We start from the raw sequence: 16,597 nt of genomic DNA, 5'->3' as shown, positions 1-16,597 counted from the left end.
CAGTCTAGGTAGTGGGAGTAGCAGTGATTATGACCCATCTTCTGGATTAAATTACATTAATTTGGTTTTGAATTTAGCAAAACAACTTTTGCAGTGCAATCCTATGATCTCATCGAGGTAAGCGGGATTGCAGCTTTTTAAATGCCTTGTCTTAGAAACAGGAAGATGCACAAAGAGTGCTTTCCATTTCAAGTCGCAAGGGGTGGCAGGCAGGATTGGGAGAAGAAAATTTATAAGGATTTTTAATATATATATATATAGAGAGAGAGCGCATATCATCACCCTATCTGATTTCATGTCTCGGGAGCCAACATACTTTGGACCGAACTTGTTCAGAGTTGGCTTGGTTCTGTGCGTGCGGGGTGTGGGTGTGTCTGTCTTCTCCTCTCCCCAATATACTACAGTACTAATGGGTGTAGAGAAGATCCTAACCCTCTTAGCGAGTGCGGGTAGCTGGGCTTGTGGCAATTACTCCGGATTAGTTTACTCCGGATCAGTAAATGGAAGGGTGATGGTCTTTGCAGTGCGGGTCAACTAAGGGGAGGTGCCGGAGACCAGAACGAAGCGGCAGGGGCAAGCCGGGAGTGGCATCCTGAGGGCCGCCTGCTGCCGCTGCCCCCTTTGGGAAAGCGAAGGAAAGGGGAGGCGGCTCCGTCCTCCTCCGAGTCGCCGCCGCCACGTCAGGGGGAGTTTCCCGGCAGCCTGCGAAGAAACGAAGGGCGGGCGGCTGCCTCCTCCTCCGCCTCCGCCTCCGCCTCCCGCCCCTTCCACGGTCTCGCCTCGCCGCCGGCGTTGCTGTTCTCCGCCCGGCCGAAGGAACAAGCCTTACGTGGCCCCGGCGGAGAAGGAGGGCGGGAGAGGGAAGAGGCATCACGGGCGCCGCCGCCGCCGCCGCCGCCGCCATGGAGACTCGCTACAACCTCAAAAGCCCCGGTGAGTTGTGGGGAAGGAGCGGTGGGAGAATTGCCAGGGGCTGCTGCTGCTTCTTCTTCTTCTTTAAGGGAAGGGGCCCCCAGACGGTCCTTTCGTGGCCTTCCCTGGGAGATGGCACTGCGGGGATCCAGCATCACGCGAGCCCCTGGTTCGGATGCTCGGCTAGGCCAAGGCCCCCGGCTCTCTCCCCGGCCTCCTCCGTCCGCTGCCGCAAAGTGCCTGGCAGGAGGAGTGGAGGGCGGGGGGAGTCATTTTGCTTTATGGTATTATTATGGTTATGGCCCCTCAGTGGGTGCTGCTCTTGCGCTTCTTGGGCGATGCTTCAGCCCAAGGGAGACGTTTCTCTCGCCTCCTTCAGTTTCGATTCCCCAAGAGGGTGACGGCTTGGAAAACAGAGGTTATTCGTGTCACTGGGGTGGAGGGAGGGTTGTTATTGTTGTTTTGTCTTTCATTTGCTCAGGGTTGCGGGGGGGGGCATTCCTGCCCCAGTCCAGAGCTCCCCCCCCCCCACAGCTCATCTCTTGTGGCTCCATAAGAATCCTCTGCGTCTATTTTGGATCAAGCATATTTCCGGTTCTTCTGGCACACGTGTACCTAACACTCCATATAAGCTTGCAGTGTGTGTGTGTTTTCTTGCCTGAAGGATGCTTGTTCTTAAATTATTTTTTTAAAAAAATCGGGGGATGGGGCAGGAAAAAACTCCACACCATCACACTGTCAGTTCACATGACCAAATTGGTATGCAAGTTGAGTTGCTCTGTTTGTCTTATGGGACATATACAGGAAGCTGTCTTCTACTTAGTCAGAACATTGGTCCCATATAGCTCAGCAGTATCTACACTGACTGGCAGCTGCTCTGCCAGATTTCAAATAGGGGCCTCTCCCATCCCTACCTAGGGATCTTAGGGATTGAACCAGGAACCTTCTCTGTGCAAAGGAGATGCTAGTCTGTTTAGTTACAGGTGAAAGATGTTTAACTCTAGCTGCATACACAACACATTTATAGCACATTCTCTCCCTGCCCCCCCAAATCCTAGGAACTGTAGTTCATTAAGGTTGCTAAGAATGACAGCTCTCTGAGGTGTGTACACAGCCTCAGTTCACATGTAATTTTGCCAGTGCAGTATCATGAAAAGCTGTTTGAGCAGAGACATGGTAAATGAACACCTGAAGAAACAATCACAAGATCACTTAAGTATGTGGCAACCGCTATAGTCACAATTGATGTTGATAATGTGGAATTTGGTCAGACTCCAGCAGTGGTTGCCAGCCTTTTTGAGCCTGTGGACACATTTGCAGACTTGAGAAACTGTTATGAGCATCACACATGCACCACAACCATACAGAAACATGTGAACTCATACTCTCCCCACCCCACCCCACCCCCGACAGCAATTAGGCTTGAAAAAATGTTTTAACTCCCACTTCCTCTAAGTCTAATGGGGGGGGAGCAATCTTCCTGGAGAGTGCAGCTGGCAAGGCAAGAGTTAATTGTCCCTCCCCAGCTTCAAGATCATGCCCAGTCAAGTCATGACTAGACTTGAAAAAGGCATTCTGTTGACTATAATAGAATATATATTTCAAGTGAAATTGCAACAGGGATGGGGATTTAGCATGGGGGTCCATACTTGTGGAGGGTTTATTCTTCTTTCCCCAATTATAAAGGCCCCCCAATAAGAAAAATTTGGTGGGGGAACCTGGACCTTGTAGGCACTGGCAAAGGCTTCTGCAGGTGCACCCATGAGTTCAATGATGGTGACTCATGCTCTAGTGTATTACATAATGGATACATTGTGAATACTGAAGCTCCACACAATGGACACAACTAATTGCAACCTGGAAAGTAGCCATTTTGAAACTTTATTTATGTACTTCTAGTACAAGATGTAGTACATTTTGATTTGCTAAATATTACCTGGCCAACATGGAAGTGGGAAGATTTTGAGTAGAAAACCATCCAAAGGGAAAGAGAGATGAACCTCCTATATCCAGCCACTTGTTTGTCTTTCCCTTAGATTGCAGCCTTTATGACTGTATTTTGTTATAGAAAAAAACTGCAAGGCAAACACATGTGGTGACCAATCATCACATGCAGTTTGGCTAGTGGGCCTTTTGAGCTTGTGGTAGCTGAGGCTTTGGTTAGTATGAGTTGTCTTTGGCTTCCCTGCCATAGGCTCATACTCCCATACATAGGCTCATAGGAAAAGCTGCTGCTCAGCATGTGCTGAGCTCAGATCTGATTAGCTTTTGTACTCAATCCCCACTGTGATTTTTAAGACTGTTTGTGCCTGCATGGAAATAGCTGATATAGACTGAGTTTAGCAGCTGCCAGATTTCACATGAACCTTTGAGCCAAGGTGGTGGTAGGTTCTTTCTAGTCTGACTGAAAGAAAAGATTATATGCTGCTACCATAGGCCTAGAATATTGTTCAAATGAACCCTCTGTTTGGATATCCTTTATGCACTCGCTGCCTTCAGTGTATCCAGTACTTTATGAAGTGTATGTTGCAAGGAAGTCTGCAGTCACACAGTTCTCAAAAGTTCTCAGAACACCCACAATTTGTGGTAGCATGGAGGACCAAAAAGCTTACTTAAATCATGATGCTTCCTGGGTGACAAATGAATGCATTTGAGACATACCTGAAAATGTAATGGCATTTTGTATCTGAAATGGGTTTTTAATGTTTAGTATACCAGAGGTAGGGAACCCTGACTGACTTAAGGTCATTGCTTTCAGTGGGTCTACTCTGAATAAGACGTGATTGGATGCAACATTCTGGTGTCTGGAAGACAGTGGGTGTTGCTAGAAACAAGAGTGGGCAAAGCAAGGGATGTGATTCTTAACTTTGTACAGTAGGCTGCATTCCATTCCCAAAACAGTCAGAAATTTCTACTCATGCAACTCTCCTCATCCTTCATCCAGGCATGAGGCAGTATCACAGCTCACAGACACATTCCAGCCATGTGAAAGCTCTCAAGGAGAGTGCAGAGCAGTGGTGACTGTGGGCTGGGGAAAGTCCTGAGAACTGGACAGAGAGGCCTGGTGGGTCACATTCAGCCTCTTGCCAGAAATATTGGAAGTACCTAAGAACATTTTTTTTTTAAAAAACGAACTCTTCTGCAATACAGCTTTCACAGTCAGTGCTCATTCCTCTGCATGGTTCTCTGCATTTAATATACCCTACACAGTTACCAAGGAATATGGTAAGTCCTGCACTGAAGGCAGCCCTGTTTAGGAAAGCTTTTAATGTTTAACAGACTATTGTATTTTAATATTTTGTTGGAAGCTGCCCAGAGTGGCTGGGAAACCCAGCCAGATGGGCGGGGTATAAATAATTTTATTATTATTATTATTATTATTATTATTATTATTATTATTATTATTAAACACAGTTAATTCTGAGTAATTGCACAGAGGATTCCTTTGTGACTAGCTCCAGAGTAGACACTATACAGAGTAGAATGCAAAGTTGCATTCTTGTCCTTCACAGTTCAGATGTGATTAGGCACATCACTTTTCATACATATAGATTACTGTCTAAAGGATAGCTCAGTGCAAATATCTTCCTTGCCCCCGGGAATTACGGTAATTGGAATTGTTCTCTTCCCCTGTATACTCAACTCAGTCAAGGTAGGACAGAAGAATGAAAGAATGGAACATTTCAAGGGAGATGTAAGAATAGAGACAAAGAGTAGACATACTTTTTTTAAAGCTGAATATAAATTTCATGCCTGCAAGTCATAAGAGTATTAGTCAAAGTCACTATTGAAGAAATGTATTTCAGGGTTATTTTGCAGATTTATAGAAATGTGTATACTATACTTTGTTTCAGGCTTGAGATGGTGATAAAGGAAGATATTGCAGACTTAATTAGATTAGAACTATATTAGGTTACACTGAAGCCTGCTGGGACAAAGAAGCAATAAATTATGGCAGCCACTTTGGAAATACAAAACTGCACTTAAATCTTGACTCACTAATCCCTTCAGACTCAGAAATGAGAAGCAAAGAAAAACATGTGTCCTTGTGTTTAATAAATAAAATAATAAGAAATTTGTCTCTGTTTATACATATACACTGCATTAAACAGTCTGATAGGTAAATGGCCCAATGCTTGCTTAAGATTTTTTTTTCTCCACAAGAATGATAAAAGTATTATTTACTGCTGTCAGAGCTGCCTCTAGGTCCCAGCTCACAGAGGACCAACGCTCGGTTGATGTAATGTACAAAAGTCTTTATTGAAGTTTAGTTTCCATTTCAAACCCCAGAGCGTGCAGCCCTACGTCTTGGCCCTAGACCGGCGAAGTCCCCTCTGAGTCACTACCCCTTCCGCACCAGTTTAAGATCCTAGCCCGGCTCCACCTCCTGCGCTGTTCCTTCCTCCTCTGGGTCCTTCTGCCCCCTGGGGTTTCCTCCCTCCTGGACTCTTCTGACGCTGACCCCCCTGAGTCTTGCCCTTCCTTCCGGCGGGCTTTAGGACCTGGCTCCCTATCCGGGCTACCTGCTGTGCCGCTTGCCTGTACATTTGAACTTGGCGCGCGCGCCCAGCCGGTGACTTTCCTCTCGACCGTTTCCCCGCTCTCCGATGGAGGCATGGCCAGTCCTGACTCATCTCCTCCCTCTGGTGGTGGGAAAACAGGTCCCGATGCCTGGGACTCCTCCCCCCCACTACGCTCTGGTGGGGACGCTGGTCCTGATTTCCAACTGCTGCTCAGGGAGTCCCCGCTGGCCCCTTCCTTCTGGGGTTTCCCCCTTGGCACCCCCCTTGCCCTGGCCATCGGCGCTCCTCTCTGTGAATCTTCCGATTCGCTGGAGAGACTCGTGGAATCTCTCTGACCACTGTCACTGCCTACACCCCCCTCGGATTCCTCCTCCTCACTCTCCATTTGCTCCTTCTCCTGTGTCTCTGCTCCTGAACCCCTGACATCTGCGTATTTTTAAAATCACAATACTGTTTTGGCATTGCGGGCATGTCATCTGCTATAGGGGTCTAAAGGTAAAGGGACCCCTGACAGTTAAGTCCAGTTGCAAACGACACTGGGGTTGCGGCGCTCATCTTGCTTTACAGGCCAAGGGAGCCGGCGTTTGTCCGCTCCGCAGACAGCTTTTTCCGGGTCATGTGGCCAGCATTACTAAGCCGCTTCTGGCGCAACAGAACACCAGCACCAGAGCAGCGCACGGAAACACCCTTTACCTTCCCACTGGAGCCGTACCTATTAATCTACTTGCACTTTTTGGCGTGCTTTTGAACTGCTAAGTTAGCAGGAGCTGGGACCGAGCCATGGGAGCTCACCCCATTGCGGGTATTCAAACCGCCGATCTTTTGATCGGCAAGCCCAAGGCTCAGTGGTTGAGACTACAGCGCCACCAGCGTCTAGGGATCTAGGGTGGAGCTAAAACTGCAATCCATCCTGATAGGGTCTTTCTAATCAAATGCTCGCCAATGGTTGGAGATAAAAGTACTCCAGTGAAATATAATAATGACCACTATCGAAATTTGTTTTCAAAGGATTGTGCCTGAGTCTTTATATTTGTTTAATGTATAATTTTAGGTGGCCTGTTAAAATTTCATATTTTGTAATCTATAAAATGAAGGTGGGAGTGTTTTTAATCCAGTAGGTGGCAGCCTCCTCTTTGAGGTGAAGTGATGTTCTGATGTTAGCAGTCCAACTTACATAAATAGTGAAAAGCAAAACGGTTCATCAGTATTGCTCAGAAGCTCTTGTCCTTGCCTTGCTCATTTGCCCTTGCAAAGCCTGCTTCTTCCCTTGCCATTTCAAAAATTATTATATTAGAAATGTTATTATATACACTTATTTTAGTAGTAACTGAGTCTGGTGAATTGCATACTAAATCAGTGGCACATGTCTACATGAATATGTGTTTGAAACAGAGGCATTAAATTAGAATCAAGATAAATCTGATGGATAATTATGGTTAAGATCCATGCAACTTAGTTTGGTGTTCTACGCTTACATCAGATTTTTTTTCAGGCCTCTTATTGCAGCCTCTCATTCCCACCCCTCTCTGTGAAAAGCTGCTGCTGAAGGTCAGCCGTTTGGCATAACATTTGAACTCAGACTAAAGGAGATATCAACAATCCCTTTATGCATAGATCCTCTTTAAGCACATGGCTTTTTAGATCCCGGACAATTGCTTTGTTTTCTGTCACTTTGTACTGGCTATGTAACCTACTTTGATTTTACAAATGTACTTTGAAGCACCTTTCTCCTTAAAAAATAAATAAATCTTCCTTTGAGATACATACAAATATATTTACTGAAATAACAAACCTTCACATTTCTTCAGTTTTTCTCCTTTTTCAGATGGGTGACTGGGCTTCAAAGCACCTATTCTGTCTTACTGCCTTTCAATTGATATATTCTATAATTTCTTGCTAGATTAAAACTTCATGTCTTGTTTTGCTGTTCCCTTTTCCACCCCAGCCACCCCAAATCTGCTGAGGCAGTATCCTCCACACCTTGGGAGAAAGAAGCAGTCCGTTCGTGCCTCCCCCCGCCCCCTGGTCCCGAGGCAGCGGAGGCAGTTTCTGCTGCTGCCTGGAGACAGGCAAGGGGGACTGGTGAGGCTCAGCTGGGGGGCAGGAGTGCTTCTTTGAGCTATCTCACCCCCCAGCTGAGCAAGCCCCATGTCCCACCAGCGTGCTCAAGCCAGATAGACATGGGGCTTGTTGAAGCAGAGGGAAGAACAAAGTGTATTGTGTCTTGGTGATGCAGCTTGTTTCTCCCTCTGCAACAGTATGAGGGCAGACCATGATGTTGGTTTCACTAAGCGGTATATCGCTGCTGAAAGCACCACCTCTCCTGAGTTCCTCTGCCCCTAATACCGGTCCTGAGCAATATATAGATATATCGCCTAGGCCTATTGGTTATAAGTTTTTGCTACTGAAATCACTTACTGTGGTTTTTTTTTCTTTTTCTTTTCTTTCAGCTGTAAAACGTTTAATGAAAGAAGCTGCAGAACTGAAGGATCCAACAGACCATTATCATGCACAGCCTTTAGAGGTTAGCATGTGGCCATTCTGATAAATAAATTCACAACAGCAATGCTTACCTTGACCAGTCTCTCTTTCATTGTATTTGCAGTTATTGTGAAAAGCACATTGAGGTGGTTTGACTATAACACTAAGCCCAAACCATGGCTTAGCATGAATATGTGAGGGCTCCCAGATCATGGCCTCTGTTCTCCCCCATCATGTCCTCCTGTTGCTATTATATTCAATGTATTTCTGTATATTTGGTTGCTTGTAGGACAATCTTTTTGAGTGGCATTTCACTGTCAGAGGTCCTCCAGATTCAGATTTTGATGGTGGAGTTTATCATGGAAGAATAGTACTACCACCAGAGTATCCTATGAAACCACCAAGTATTATTCTCTTAACGGTAAGATTGTTTCTCAGCCATTCATAACAGCATAAGCACTTGGTTAGATCTACATCAGAAATTTGGTCTCCTTAAACAATATTTTTAAAAAGGTGTAAGCAAATATAGACCCCTGGTTTTTTGGCCTTTCTCTTTGTATCTAATTAGGCTAACTGGAACTTCACTTCTAGACTTTATGCAGGGAGTAGTAGAAAGGTTCCAAGAAAAATGAGTTGTGTTCTGTTCTGAACTCTGCGAGGCATTTTGTTCAGGGTGTTTTGAGAAATGGAATGTTTTAAGTGATTTGGAGAAGGCTTGGCAACAGTAGAATATGCTCAGAACCACTCAGGATTTTTCTCATTTGTTTTGAGACTTTTAATAGTTACATTAAAAAAAATAATTATGTCCACTAGTCTTCAAAACATCACTACTGTTTTTTGTTCAGTTTACTGTATAACTTAACAAAATTACTAGTTATGAATTTTCCACTATTCCTAATATTTGAAGCTGTTTTTCATTGCATGCACCATACATCAAAACAAGAAAAATGAAGGGGAGATGTGGGGTGGATGTGTGCCTAATTGTGTTTAGTTGCTATGATTAATAACTGTAGGCTAGGACTGGATTACCTTGATATTTTGGTCAATAAATTAATCTGGAGGAGCATTTTGATGTGATTTAGAGCAGCCTATGTGACTGCAGTCCTGTTGCTTTTGCGGATTGTTCAGACAGAGACACAACATGGACTGAAGATGGGATCTTGAGAGAATCTGCTGTATTCAAAGAACAGCAAGCTGTATCAGGGCCTGTTTTGGTTATCTATCTATCTATCTATCTCCCTATCTCCCGCCTATCTGGCTGGGTTTCCCCAGCTACTCTGGGTAGCTTACAACATATATAAAAACACAACAAAAATCAAACGTTAAAAAACAAAATTTCCTATACAAGCAACAAACAAACTAATAAATCAATAGAAAACAACAAGAACCACCAGTTTACAGTTATGCCCAAATTAAGATAACCACCAACTCCAACTAAACATTTAACATAACACCAACCTAACAAAAACAAAACAGAGGAACGAAAATTAGAACCATTAAAAACATTTTTGCCAGTTGCTGCAAACCAAGAGTTGTTCCAGCAATGTCCCAGTGGCCTCCCGGGAGCCTCTTTTAGCTGTTCAGGGTGAGTCTGGGCTCTGTCCCCTATGCCAGGTGGAAATGGGCCTTGCAGCAGGGAGCGGTCTTCCTTCCAGAACTCATGTTTGTGCCAGTTCCTTTTTTAGAGGTGGTTTAGGTAAACCTTTGACTGTAGTTTCATCAGTCTTTGAGAATACTCTGTTCTTTGAGCACGTCTAAAACAATTCTGCTATAGCTGAGACTTCAAGTTTCTTTTCAGTAACATTCAATTACAGAATGTTGACTGTACAATTGTACGGTATTCCAAAGATACTGTACTCTCTTCAAGCTAATTGACTCTTGACTTATGAAAATGGTTTGATTTACATAGTATTTTTTTTTTATCTTTCTTTCTTATGTACCCATTTAAGGCTAATGGCAGGTTTGAAGTGGGAAAGAAAATTTGCTTAAGCATCTCAGGACATCATCCTGAAACATGGCAACCATCATGGAGCAGTAAGTATCAGCTATTGTTGGCAGCAAAGGGCCTCAATACACAAGTACAGTGTTACCTCGGTTTTAGAACAGTCCTGTTCACGAACGATTTGGTTTACAAGCTCCACAAAACCAGAAGTAGTGTCCTGGTTTGTGAACTTTTACCTTGGTCTAAGAACAGAATCTGTATGGTGGAAGATAGCAGTGGGAGGCCTCATTAGGGAAAGCACGCCTCGGTTTAAGAACGGTTCCGGTTTAAGAACGGACTTCTGGAACGGATTAAGTTCGTAAACTGAGGTACCACTGTAAGATTGCTGTGCTACATTCAACAGCAGATCTTTCCTTTTAAATGTTATGTGACATTCCTGCTTCTCTTCAGGCATGTGTTAGACATTGGGGGCAGGATTTAATATATTTTGCATTACCTTGGGCTTATTTTTTTTAAATTGCCTGTTATAAATTTGTATGTTAAGTAGTTTTCTCCCCCTCCCCTATTTAGTACTTAACCTGCACCCCTCTTCTTTTTTGATCACAGTAAGAACTGCATTGCTTGCTATTATTGGATTTATGCCAACGAAAGGGGAGGGAGCCATAGGGTCTCTAGACTATACCCCTGAGGAAAGAAGAGCACTTGCTAAGAAGTAAGGGTTTGTTTTTGTTTTTTGTGACAATTTTTTTTTATGTTGAATCTTATTTCTGAATCTTATTCCTATGTTCCTCTTCAGCTGGCTAGGTAAATCATATTATTTGCTCAGTGTATAATGCTCAGTATGTTACATTGCATTCATAAGCATATTTACTCAGAAGTTTGTCCCACTTTGCTCAGGATGGTCACCTTCATTTATTTTGTGCACTCTGTTCTTAGCTTAGAGGACAATCCTATGAATGCTTACACTGAACATCTGGATTTGCCTCTGAATAAACATGCAAAGGATCAGGTGTCAGCTATTCTTATTTTTGCATGTTCTTTATTAAATAAATACTTAAGAGCAAAACATTTAGTCACTTTTGTTTACTTACCATAAATATGTTATTGTCAAGAATGCACCGTGGAGCTAATAGATGGCAAAATTTAATAGCAATTATGCTGGTAGATCTATGGTAGACGTTATAATTTCATACATGTGTAGATTCATTAAGAATGCTGGATATTTTGATCACTGTTGGTGGTTCAATTAAATTAGTGTATAAACTTTCCAGGTCTCAGGATTTCTATTGTGAAGGATGTGGATCACTTATGAAGGAAGCCCTCTTGCCATTAACATCTGGAAGTGCTTCAAGCCAAGCTGACAAAGAGGCTAAGGAACTTGCCAGGCAAATTAGTTTCAAGGTTGTTTAACTATTTGCTGTCTCCCCCCCCCCCCCAGTTAATTTGAATAGGACCATACCTAGAGTAGGTTGGTTGGTGCAGCTAGCCAGGTCACAGTTCACTTGGAAAGAATGGAGGCAGCAGTAGTTGATTGATTATGTGGTGGGTTGGCCATACTGCTATATTTATGGCTTCACGGTTTCTTCGGTGGGTTTCAGAATTATTGGTTGTACTGTGCTTTGGCAACCAAATGATGTAAGCATCGCAGCTGAGGTCCAGAATTTCAGGCATAAATTGAGAAGACACTTGCCCTGGAAATAACATTGCACACAATGTGTGTGCACTTGTTTAATAACAATTGAATAAATAATGCTAGAGAAGAGAGAAGATGCATTATATAACATGCCTGATTAGAGTTTTTAACTGATGTACCATTTGTGCTGTTTTGTCCTTTTAAGGCTGAAGTTAACTCATCTAGGAAATCTGTTGCTGAACCTGCAGACTTATCGGGATTTAACCACTTGCCCAGTTCACCTGAACACCAACAAGAAAGTACAACTCCAGCATTCCAGGACACCACCCCCAATGAAGTGGTAGGTGTTTCATAAATCTGAGAAAAACAAATGAAGGCAAAGACTTGGAAAATCCAAATAATATTGGTAGGATGTCACTTTAGAGCATTTTTAAAAGCTTATTAGCATTCCAGTAAAACTACTATTGCTGAAGTCCTGTCACCTTCTTTTACTCATCTGTTGCCTTTTGTCACTGCAGCTCTGCAGATTTACCTGAGAGTAAGTTCCTTTAAATTCAATGAAGTTTATATCTTGATAGACATAAGTAGGTTTTTACTGTGTATGGCTTTTCAGAGCTGTTGGCCCATAGAAAATCCTTTTCATCAGTTATTTTAGTTCTGACCTTGCTTACTATATTATTTTAACTTTTCTGTCAAAATCCAATTTAAACATCTTCGTAAGCTAAGGAGATATATATATATATAGAGAGAGAGAGAATATCCTGCCTTTTCGAATCTAAATGGTCCTTGTACAGAAGGTAATTTATTTGCAGCAGTGATATGGACTTGCCCCAGAGCCACACTTGTTTTATCCCTAAGCCTGAGAGACTTATATAAACCAAAGCAAATAGAGGCCCTGCTCTTTAGTGATTTGCAGCTTTTATTCTATTAAATATGCTTATCATGTTCCTTTTTGTTTATAATCTCTCAAGTAAATTTGACTACATAAAGGGCAGTATTAATTCTGACCATTTTAAATAATTGTTTGCTTAATTATGACATATTAATATAGCCAAGAAGAGTGCTTATATAACCCATCCACTTTGGAAGTAACTGAGGCCTGGTATTGTGACAGGGCAGCTGCTTCTATGACTGCTGTGGATGCAATCTAAATTCACGGACAAATTGTAGACAAATCCCAGTTAAGCTTGTGTGTGTGGTGTGTGTGTGTTTTAAAGGTTGATGGAGCTGCAGATTGGTTTTTAAAAATCCTGTCAAATCGCGTCAGACCATCTGTTGCTTGGTGATGAGTATTTTCCAGCTATTTAGAAATACAGGCATGCTAATATTATGCAGATTTCCCCATCAATTTTCCTTCTGTCAGATTCTTACAGAGTTTGTGATTTGATTCCTGCAAGTTTCATAGTTATTGAGTGTATGGTTTGTCTTCTTAAGCATATCCATTTCACTCACCAGTGATATTAATTGTATTTTGTGCTGAGAAGGGGGGAAAGTCAATAATAGTTTGATTAACCTCATTTTAGATGACTTTGTTTTCATCTAGCAGCTCACTAGTTTTATTCCATTTGTTGGGTCATCAGAATGAGTGACACACATAAAACAAACTTCCACACTTCACACTATGTCATGGTTCAGCACAGGGATGATCATGTTGGACTCCAACTCCCATCAGCCAGCATGTTCAGTGGTCAAGAGATTATGGGTACAACAGGCTAGCCACTCTTGGTTTAGCACGACATTCCAGTTCATGCACAACCCTGAACCAGTGTGATGTAGTGGGTAGAGGGTTGATCTAGGAACTGGCTGATCAGAGTTCAAATCCCCTTTCACCCATGAAGCTCACTGGGCAGCCTCAGTGAAGTTGCCAAGCTGCATTTTGTTTCCATTCCATGTTCCATTCCATTCTGTTCTATTAAAGCCAGAATCTTTATTTTTTTAGTCTGAAAATCAGACCAACTCAGCCAGCTCAAGTCAAGAACAACATAACCAGCCTGCATCAAATAATACTTCTATGAGCCCTCGCCAGCGGCGTGCACAGCAGAGAAGGGTGCCAACTTCAACCAACTTCAATCAGGTTCAGCAGCCAAGGGTCAACACAAACCACATGGGCTCAAATGCGCTGATTCTCCTCCTTGTTTTAGCACTGGCAGCTCTTATATTTAGGCGTATATATCTAGCCAATGAGTATATATTTGAATTATGAGTTTTGGTCATTTAAAAAAAACTGTGACTTGAATTCTTTATTAAAATGTTCTGTGTTGGATATGTCATGAGGATTGTTTACATGAAATTACTTTTTGTATTTACTCACTTTACGTCTGAATTTAATGTATCATGAGGTACATTAATATCTGCAAGAAAAGCACACCTTGATATTGGTGTGAACATGGACTATTAATGATTAATACAAACTGAGCATATAACCTGAGAGGTGATGTACAGGATATATATCTGCATTAGCAGGATATTTAAGGAGTGAGAGGGCTGAATGCATCACTTGTGAGCTTTGGTGGGTAATTTTAACTGATAGACACATAAAATTGTGGTTTAATGCTATGTGGCAACATAAATAATTATTTTCAAGTGTGTCTATAAAAAATTGCCTGAGAAAGAACTTCTTAAATTGAAGAGCAGGTATACTTGCATAGTAAATATTACAAAACTGAGCAGGGAGGGGAAGTTGTTGATATTTTGTAAGTACATTTATTTCCTACACAACAAATTTTTTTTGGGGGGGGAATCCCTTAAATTGTAGGGTTTTTATCCTCTGTGAAAAAGAGGGGCCAGAACGTTGTTTGCTTTTCTTTTTAGTTTTAATTTTCCAGAAATTAGGATAATCTTTTGTGAGGTTTGAATGTCATTTTCTAATATTCAATTGTGTATATTTTGCTTTTTTAAATTTGAAGATCCTGGAAATAGTTATAAATATGTAATATTTACCCAGAGCTTATTGACTGTGACTTATTCCAGAAATATATATAATGCATTGAGATGATTGTTTCATGGGCCCATCATTTAATGAAAAACTCATTAAAGCATTTTCAAAACCCATAAGCAAAAACAAGATATTTTAATCTAACATCATCTATGAAATCTACCTAGTGCCAAAAAAGACCCCTGAAATAGAGTGAAGACTCAGTATGAGTGGAAGCTCCTTTGTCCAATGGGCTTTCCCAACCACTCCAACTCACCAAAAGCCACTCCTTTTGTAAGAAATCCATTTCAGCTGATTTGAGACACCTTCACACACACACCCATACCATGCTGCTCTGGAAGATCTTTGACCTCCAGCAGTGACTGTTCAGGATGCAAAGGTGTTGCAGAAGGTAGGCAAGGGCAAGAAAATCCCCTTTCCAGGGTATTTCTCTGTATCTTGCCTAGTGTAATTTGCATTTAAAAGTATCATTCTGGGCAGACTCCTGCCTGAGAAAATAAATCTTTAAATGTTTTTCCCCTTGACACAATATGCAACAATTTGTTGCAGGTCCTCACTTGTCTAAACTAATAGTAATAATAATAATAATAATAATAATAATAATAATAATAATAATTTATTATTTATACCCCGCCCATCTGGCTGGGCCTCCCCAGCCACTCTGGGCGGCTTCCAAAAGAATATTAAAATACTATGATACATCAAACATTAAAAGCATCCCTAAACAGGGCTGCCTTCAGATGTCTTCTAAAAGTCTGGTAGTTGTTGTTCTCTTTGACATCTGGTGGGAGGGCGTTCCACAGGGAGGGCGCCACTACCGAGAAGGCCCTCTGCCTGGTTCCCTGTAACTTGACTTCTCGCAGTGAGGGAACCGCCAGAAGGCCCTCGGTGCTGGACCTCAGTGTCCGGGTAGAACGATGGGGGTGGAGACGCTCCTTCAGGTATACTGGACCGAGGCCGTTTAGGGCTTTAAAGGTCAGCACCAACACTTTGAATTGTGCTCGGAAACGTACTGGGAGCCAATGTAGGTCTTTCAAGACCGGTGTTATATGGTCTCGGCGGCCGCTCCCTGTCACCAGTCTGGCTGCTGCGTTCTGGATTAGTTGTAGTTTCCGGGTCACCTTCAAAGGTAGCCCCACGTAGAGTGCATTGCAGTAGTCCAAGCGGGAGATAACCAGAGCATGCACCACTCTGGCGAGGCAGTCCACAGGCAGATAGGGTCTCAGCCTGCGTACCAGATGGAGCTGGTACACAGCTGCCCTGAACACGGATTTAACCTGTGCCTCCATGGACAGCTGTGAGTCCAAAATGACTCCCAGGCTGCACACCTGGTCCTTCAGGGGCACAGGTACCCCATTCAGGACCAGGGAGTCCTCCACACCTGCCCGCCTCCTGTCCCCCAGAAACAGTACTTCTGTCTTGTCAGGATTCAATCTCAATCTGTTAGCCGCCATCCATCCTCCAACCGCCTCCAGACACTCACACAGGACCGTCACCGCCTTCACTGGTTCTGATTTGAAAGAGAGGTAGAGCTGGGTATCATCCGCATACTGATGAACACCCAGCCCAAACCCCCTGCTGATCTCTCCCAGCGGCTGCATGTAGATGTTGAAAAGCATGGGGGAGAGGACAGAACCCTGAGGCACCCCACAAGTGAGAGCCCAGGGGTCTGAAAACTCATCCCCCCCCACCACTTTCTGAACACGGCCCAGGAGGAAGGAGCGGAACCACTGTATGACAGTGCCCCCAGCTCCCAGCCCCTCAAGACGGTCCAGAAGGATGTTATGGTCGATGGTATCAAACGCCGCTGAGAGATCCAGCAGAACTAGGAAACAGCTCTCACCTTTGTCCCTAGCCCGCCGGAGATCATCAACCAGTGCGACCAAGGCAGTTTCAGTCCCATGATGAGGCCTGAATCCCGACTGGAAGGGATCCAAATGGTCCGCTTCTTCCAGGCGTGCCTGGAGTTGTTTAGCAACCACTCGCTCAATCACCTTGCCCAAGAATGGAAGATTTGAGACTGGGCGATAGTTGGCCATCGTGGCCGCATCTAAAGATGGTTTTTTAAGAAGTGGTTTGATAACCGCCTCTTTCAGCTGGTCTGGGAAGGCTCCCTCACGGAGGGAAGCATTCACCACCCCACGAAGCCCATCACCCAGTCCTTCCCGGCT

At 43.3% G+C, this 16,597-nt stretch overlaps 1 protein-coding gene across 1 annotated transcript; it reads left to right on the top strand.

The window, feature by feature from the left end:
- Window positions 1-652: 652 nt before the first annotated feature.
- Window positions 653-14,481, top strand: UBE2J1 (ubiquitin conjugating enzyme E2 J1). The gene is made up of 8 exons (XM_081857756.1): window positions 653-933; window positions 7,886-7,959; window positions 8,206-8,337; window positions 9,866-9,950; window positions 10,465-10,570; window positions 11,130-11,259; window positions 11,697-11,831; window positions 13,431-14,481. The coding sequence occupies exons 1-8, from the start codon at window positions 903-905 to the stop codon at window positions 13,692-13,694; spliced, it is 957 nt and encodes a 318-aa protein (XP_081713882.1). The 5' UTR covers window positions 653-902; the 3' UTR covers window positions 13,695-14,481.
- The last annotated feature ends 2,116 nt before the right edge of the window (window positions 14,482-16,597 follow it).

Source organism: Podarcis erhardii (assembly GCF_964252035.2).
Source record: "Podarcis erhardii genome assembly, chromosome: 3".
Taxonomy (NCBI): domain Eukaryota; kingdom Metazoa; phylum Chordata; class Lepidosauria; order Squamata; family Lacertidae; genus Podarcis; species Podarcis erhardii.
The sequence above is the reverse complement of the archived record's forward strand: the minus strand, read 5'-3'. Positions and strand labels throughout refer to the sequence as shown.